At 48.3% G+C, this 7818-nt stretch overlaps 2 protein-coding genes across 2 annotated transcripts; both read right to left on the reverse strand.

The window, feature by feature from the left end:
• Positions 1–452: 452 nt before the first annotated feature.
• On the reverse strand, positions 453–3443 carry TEOVI_000357600 (uncharacterized protein; the record flags this gene model as incomplete). The annotated part of the gene is made up of 1 exon (XM_067226465.1): positions 453–3443. One exon carries the CDS (start codon positions 3441–3443, stop codon positions 453–455), a length of 2991 nt encoding a protein of 996 aa, XP_067082566.1.
• A 1192-nt stretch (positions 3444–4635) lies between these two features.
• On the reverse strand, positions 4636–7164 carry TEOVI_000357700 (von Willebrand factor type A domain containing protein, putative; the record flags this gene model as incomplete). The annotated part of the gene is made up of 1 exon (XM_067226466.1): positions 4636–7164. The coding sequence occupies one exon, from the start codon at positions 7162–7164 to the stop codon at positions 4636–4638; it is 2529 nt and encodes an 842-aa protein (XP_067082567.1).
• Positions 7165–7818: the final 654 nt, after the last annotated feature.

Genomic DNA, 7818 nt, shown 5'->3' on the forward strand with positions numbered 1-7818 from the left:
TTTATTTATTTATTTATTTATTTTTCTGCCTCACTCATCCACTATTTGCATATTTAAATAAGAAGGGGGGAAATTGTCTATATTAATAGCTGATCTGTTATACGTTGTTACGAAGCGTTATATACCCTGCTGGAAACTGGTAATAGACATTAAAGGAACTGCGAGGAGAAATTAGTGGTAAGAAACTTAGTGAGTTGAACACTACTCAGAATGGAAACAGGAGAGGGGGGAAAAAAAAAGCAGAGGCAAAAAGAGAAAAGAGGTAACACTTATTGGCCTCTTGCTATGTTCTTCCTTTTTTTTTCTTTTACTCACCTAAAAAAAAAAAAATGCACAACTGTCGTTGCAAAACCAACTCCGTATGCTCCCAAACCTTGTCCACCTCCACGTTCCGATCTATGTTAATTCAGTCACTTACTTCATCTGCTCACACCCATGTTGGCTTCCTCGTGTTAAAAAAGTGATTCACCGCCGCCAAAGTCATTTCCATCAGCCTCACGACTCCTTTTTTTACTTGGCTCCATTAAAGCACTTGTAGTGAAGGTTTCTATTTCTTGTACCGGTGGTGGTAACAATGACCTGCGCATTCCTCCTTCTACATCGCTTCCAATAGGCATAAGCTCGCCTATATTTGGAGTCTCCAAGAGACCGCCACGATTGTAACCCGAAAAGTTGTCCACCTGGTTGCTGCTGCCGTTGCTATTGATATTTGCCTCAACAAAACTACTGTTCATCTCCAGTACCCCAATTTCATCTGAAGGCACCTGCTCACCCCCGGCATCGGCATCAGAACAAAGCACTAACTGGGATAAGGGCGTATCAAGTGGATTGGGGGCGTGGTTAATTCCCAGGTTCCATTTGTTATGTTGATGTCGACTCTCGTGGGCTAAAACCGCAGCATGTTTCGAGTTCTCTCCATATCGTCGATCCACAAAAGTGTTAGAAAGGTTGTGATACTCCTCGAACATCCTACGCCCAACACCTCCTGGGCTATAATCATCCTTGAATTGGTTCGCCAACCTAACGACCGCCTCTTGGCCTTTGGTAAAATCAGTTGGGAAGTGTCTGTTGTACCACTCTTCCTTGCGCAAGTATTCCCATAAGGTCAAGCCATTATAGCGCACCTCGCGGAGAAAGCCACGCTCCTCGTCCTTCGCCTTCTCACAGTCCTCAGAGGCATGGTAGTAGGAATCACAGAAGAGACATACATCTGGAAAGTTATCAACTTGCAACTGTGCAAGGTGTTGAAGAAGATCGTTTGATTTAACATACAGTAGGAATGCCCGAACGGTAGCTGTACTGTAACGGGCGGCAGCAAGAGGAATACGTGCGTCTGTGAGTTCTTTAATCGCCGTCAGGAAACTCTCCGGGTATGCTTTATCTTTTCCCAGGACCTCCCACGCATCCGACAGCCGAGAGGAATCTCGTACGTTACGGTCAGCCCGCAAACGTTGAATTCGGTCTTGCACCAAACCCGGATTAAGTCGTATATCGATCACCTTCAAATGATGCTGCTCCAACACCCGACGTGCCTCCACTTCACACCAACGGGTACCGTGCCCCATAGCATCACAAGTTTTGCAGTATGGAATCCGGTTGTCGTTAATCAGCTTTACAGCAAGAAAAAGCTCATCCTTGCGGAAACGTTTTGCCTTTCGGTCACTCATATCAATGGCTTTAAGAGCCTCCTCAAGAAGATGGCTTTCCTCTGGGTATTTCATCGCCAAAAGGTTATGTTCCTTTAGCAGGTTCCGTGCAACATGCAAATCCCAAGGTTCCTTTCTTCTCGTGCAGTGGGTAGCAGCATGAAAAGGCTCTAAGCAGTTGTAGCAGAGTATATCTTTTACGGGTCGTAGTAGTTGCACTTCCGTTGGTACACATGCATACAAGTCCGGGGGGTATTCCTCCGGAAGGGAGCCGTCAATAAGGCAGTGAAAGAATGAATTTGTTTCTTGCACTTCCTTTATGCTTTGGTACATTTGAGCCGGTAATTTCGCTTGACGAAAGTGGATGTCCAGCACCTCTACGCTCTGCAGCAGCTGATCCCACTCTCGGAAGCGACGACTTTTTTTTAGGAATCCATGCACACGCTCCATCGCAGGGCTTAGAGCCTCGTCATTCGGTTTACCAAATACTGTAGAGGAGGGCAGGATACCATAGCTTGCGTGAATCCACATCGCATGTCGCTCGCGCGGGCCAGTGGTGGCACCCCGCACGGTATCAAACGCATCGAGCAATTGGTCGTACGGCTCGGCATTTTTAATTAGATTCACAATACAGTCCAGCGCCTCCTCGTATACGAGGGGAAGCCGAATTCTATGCTTAAATAATATTTCCGCCGCATTCCTGCGAGACACACCTCCACGGTCTTTTTGAAGCAAGCTATAATAGTGAGAGCGGCGATAGTTATTCTGCTGACCGTTTGCCGTGATCATGGGGAACCGCACAAACGGTCGTTCACAGGGACATTGTGCCTCCGTATGCGTCCACACATCACACCGAGGGCAGCCACCTTTTTTTTCTACCAGTTCGTGTAACCACATCCGTGCGTGTGGGTGCATGACAGTATCTAACGCATCAACCTCCACTGTGGACGCGGGTACAGGAAGGCAGGTCTTGATGTAGCTGCTGTTGCTCATTGGGGCGATGTCTCCCATCACCGCACCAGCAGCGGCAACATCACCAGATTCCTGGACTGGAGCTTCTGCCGCCGCTGGAGCAGGGGGTGTCCATCCGTAGCACCTAAGCAAATGATGCGATAAAGACGGCCGTGATTTTCGACGTCGAAGACGATGGAGGCTGTCTCTAAAATCGGGAGGAACGCGAAGCCGCTCCGATCCATCTTTTGTTGCCTTCGATCCCCTCTGTTCCGCCGTACGGGTGGCTTGCTTGAGCCGCTGATAAACATCACCCCTCCACACCTTCTTCCACGTTTCAAGGAGCTCAAGGCCCTTGCTGCGTAACTCTTTGGACCGCGACGGTGACGCATTCTTATCAGCAAATAAAGCGGCCACCACTCCGGGACCATACGCATCGAGCACATCTTCCCCGTTGGTAGAACCCCCGTTGGCACCTAGAGTGTCTAACCGCGACGTGTTGCGCCCAAAACACCAGTGGTGGGCAATGAGGTCTGGGAGGAATGAGTTTATCTCTTCGATGATTGAAGCGCAGAGGTGCAAACGTTTCTCTTCGGTGCAATACATCAACACGGCATTAAGCAGAAGCCATGCCCCCACACGATCGTCCAGTTCAGTCTTTTCCGTGTCTACAACACGCCACACTAGTGCCCGAGTAATCTCCTTGGGATGTGCCTGAGCATGTTCATTCACGAAACGAAGTGTATGCTGTATTTCCGACGCCAGTACTGTCTCATTGCTAAGATCAGACGATATTTGCACACAGCAGCGGTGGAGAAAGTTGTCTCTGGCATCTTGGCTGAGCATATTCAGCTGCCCAATAAGGTCTATGTGTGCGGCCAAATAAGAAGAAAGGAATGTGGAGTTGTGATAGTGAGGAAAGCTGCAACAACAATAGAGTGTAGTCCTCCTTTGTTATTTCCTCTTTGTCCCATTTACCCCCTTTTCTGCCCACCCTGATGACACCACAGAACCCTCCTCCCCGCTGGACAACATACACGCAAAAACTTATGACGATACTTCAAACAAAGTCAAACCTTTAGCGATGGATGTGGATAACTTTAATACCACTCCATACATCTTTCCTTAACTCCTCTTCACTGACACTAGGAGCTTATGAAATAAAAAATAAAAACGTATTCCACCCTCCGTGCTGAGAGATCATGGTGACAATTTCGTATGTTGTATCGGGTGTGGAAAGAGCAGCCAGAAGGGCGGGAAAATGAAAGTACTTAGTAGAGAAGGTATAACAATTCCTAAATGACCTTCCTATGGAAATTTCGATGACAAAAGCACAACACATGTACTACAGTTGTCTCCATGGTAGAATGTGCTAGCCCACTGTCTCCTCTTGGCTGCTGTGGCAAGACACTTTGTATCGTCAGCGAATTTAACTTAGGATGGATTGCGACATCCGCTAAACACTTAATGAATCCGTCTGCGATTACAATTGTGGCAAAAGAACAGTTAAACTTGGACGAGGTATCCTCCGTTTTTTCCCTATGTACAGATTAAAAAGGTGGGCAGATGGATGAATATGTACACACAAAAATATATACACATATGATGTCCGAAGGGGTGGAAGAAAACAGTTATCGCAGAATCAACAACCGCACTCCAGTGTCTTAACTGAACCACGCAGCGAGTACGTGCCACAGAACTCTTCTTTTATACACCATTTGTACATAATGTTCAGAAGCTGTAGTAGCTCCAAAAGGAGGGCGGGGAGAAATGAATAAAGGAGGTCGACAAGTAAAACCGTAAGAGTAACAAAAACAAAATACGGAAACCCCAATGCGAGCATCTACGCATTTCCTCAACAAATTCTTCACTCTTCTTCAGTCCGCCAGCCCCCCTCCTCTTCGTACCACAGCGATTGACCCTTTGCTTTTCAACTCCTGCCATTGCTCCTTTGCCCCACCAAGCAGACCTATATTTCATAACTGGGGACGGGATGTTCACCTCTCACTCCCTCTCTAAAACCACAAACCGACATGCGCTACACGCCGGCAAAGACCTCCCTTGCACGATTTATGAACCCACCTTTTGGATCATTATTCTCAATAAAAGACATTGCTTTCCGGTAAGCGAGTGTTACGATGCCACTTGGTTGCTTCTCAATAGAAACGACCACCAGGGACGTCGCCCATAGTCGCTCCTTGTCTTTGCATACGTCCTGTGCTTCACAGTGCTCCTCACCCGCGTTGTCCTCTACAATTAATGAGTCTAACTTCATTCTATCACACGGAAGACCCACACAAACGGCTAACCTGGAGTCAAGGGAAAACGAACCATCCGGTGCCTGTAAGGCCGCAATGCGCCGCACGCAAAGACTTGTGGCAAGAACCGAATCGACTATATCCATCAAAATGTGGCGGATGAATTCCTTGGTGGTTCGTGGTTTTCCGAGAGTAGAAGCACTGGAGTGCTGTTGAACAATTGGTGCGTCGCCGTTGGTGGTGGCGCCTTCCAGTTGCCTGATCTTCTGCCTCAGTTGCTGCGGACGGCAGTCGATGAGGCCCTCCGCGAGACGACGACATGAGAGTCTCTGCAAGAACTGAGCATAAAGCCAATGGCGCGGCACATACCGCGCGGCTGCAACAATAGGCGTATCTGCTGCTCCCGGAATTGTTTGCGAGCGTGCGCCTCCACCCACGGAGGGTCGTATCTGCTTCATTTCCGTGAACGGCGATGGTAGCATGTACGTCTCGGAGTACCGCCCAACCTCTTGCACCTCGCTTTTATTCAAGGTAAAAGAACTGCGCCCTTCAACGAGATAACGTATCCTAGAGGCCGCAGCCGAAAGGTGGAGCATCCCGACTGAGAAAGCATTCTGTGGTTCAGAACATGCAGTTAAAAACACCTCAGTCAAACTTCCCTGGCCCGTATACTCCACAGACGCGGAACCAATACGACCAATTACAACAACGTGGAAGTTTTCGAGTGAAGCAGGTACAAAACACTGCACAAATTGCTGCAAACCCTGCGGTATAGCCCGTAGTTGTTTGCTTTCTACGCGAACTTCAGGTTCTCTGAAACGGAGTTCGACGTCCGTCACCGTCGGGACAGCCACGAGCGACACCACTTGCGCGAGAACCGCTTGCAACTCTTCAGCGTCCGTTGCGTCGTAATACACCCCACCACCTTCCTGTGCGAGTAATTGTAATGCGGCTGCATTGGCTCCGCCAGCGGTAATTAAGCCAACAGCGCTGAAACGCATGTTGTGTTGATGGTGTGCAGCCAACGAAATAGCCTCCACAGCATGGGATTTTGTACCCTCATCTGACAGAACAATAATGTGCCGAACAAACCCTCGTGGTACGGGGCCACATGGGCCGGTGGACTCCGAGTTTACCAGCGAGCGCATCACTCTGTTTAAATGTGAGACACCCACACTTGGTCGTTGTGGCCGTGTTTGAGCAACAAACGCGGCTAACCCATCAATATCAAGTTGATTTACTTGAGTCGAGCCGCCTGGACACAAGCATATATCATTCTCCTCCGTAATTAGAATAATATTCACAGGTGCTTTGTCCGGAGCGCCATAAAGGGCAACCCGGAGAGCCTGGGACATGCACGCCGATGCATAGTTGCTGTGAGAATCAACAACAAAGATCAACTCGGCATTGACGGTAGCGCTAAGCTGCTCAGCTACTACTGGTGTGAGCACGAGTGTTAAGGCGTATCTGTCGTCGTCACAGACCTCCCTTCCGTTGTCAACCTCCACAAAGAAGCGTAGTGGCTCGATGGTTCGGAAAAGAGGGCAAAAAAGTTCAAAACCACCCCGTACACGCGCAGCAAGCGGTCCTTCATAATGCAATCTGAAACCACTATCACCGACGATTTCCACTTGCGCCGGAACCGGATCACAAACATTACCCCCTGTTGGGCGCAACTCCACAGTTCCCGCGAGCGGGGTGAATGTTTTACATTTGACATCGATGGTTAGCCCTTTGGGAAGTTTGGATGGCCACTTCATAGCGAACAAAGACTCATACTCCATCGTTGATGGTGGTGGTGGTGGTGCGTCAGGAAATAATTCCATTGGAAGAACCATACGGAACTCACCAGCCTTGCACAGCGCATTCAGAGGCACTGCATACGTAGCCCCAATGAGCACGCTGCTACCCAAGCCAATCATCCATGGCAACCGCTGCGCTGCAACAATGGCCACAACACCGTCTGGTTTCGGTCCCGGAAGTATGGGAAATGAAGTTGCTGCCGCATCCGAAACCTCTACATTTAGTGGTATGGTGACGCAGTGGACACCAACGACGGAGTCCTTTGCATAGTCAGCTCTGCAACTCATAAGATCCCACCACATGGGAAGCGGATATGCGGCAATAACTCGTTGGTCCTTCCCCGTGTAGTTGTTGTATTCGTAGCGTACATTAAGGCGGGCGCTGTTGCCGTGCACCTCTACCTCTACGGAGCAGGCGACGAGTGTAAGTGGTGTAAATGTGTTGGCGGTGAGAACACCGCATCCATTACTAGCACATGTAGTGTACGCAACGTGTTCGCAGTTCATGGAGAGTGCCAAAAGTCCCAGCTACAAGGGATAAGGAAAAAAAAAAGACCGTAAGTTCTAAGTCCAAAATAATTCTTTTCCGTACTTCCTTCTTCTAAGTTTCGGGAAATCTTCTTGTTATATCCACGCAATTTGTTTCCTTCTCCCTAAAAGCCTGCTGCTCGGTAGGGGAGATGGCAGCGCAATCGTTGGTAAGCACACCCACGCAAACGTTGAGACAAAACACCTCCTTCCTTTTCTACTGATGTGTGTGTCCGAACCTTTGACAATTATACCTTTGGCAACACACACACACACACACAAAGGGATCCAAATGGTGGTTCAAAGTTTTCCTCTTTTAGTCTGATGTTGAAGCGCGATGGCGGGAGTGCATCAACGCAAACAGCGAAATATATTTTTAATAAAAAAAAATGGAACGCGAGAAAAGGAGAGGAAGAAAAAAGATTATGAATAAGGTAGGAAAAAAAAACATCTCCACAAACTGAAATTATAGCAGTTGAGTCAAAAAATACACGAACGAGTTCGCACATGCATCGCTTTGCGACACCGGTAGGTCATATGTACCAAATGCATAATCAAATGGTACAACACATTTCTTCAGGTGCATGGATGAGAGGTCAGTTAGGGATTTAAGAAAGAGAGGTACAAGAACAA

The sequence above is a fragment of the Trypanosoma equiperdum genome, assembly GCF_001457755.1.
Source record: "Trypanosoma equiperdum strain OVI genome assembly, contig: ctg_764, whole genome shotgun sequence".
Taxonomy (NCBI): domain Eukaryota; phylum Euglenozoa; class Kinetoplastea; order Trypanosomatida; family Trypanosomatidae; genus Trypanosoma; species Trypanosoma equiperdum.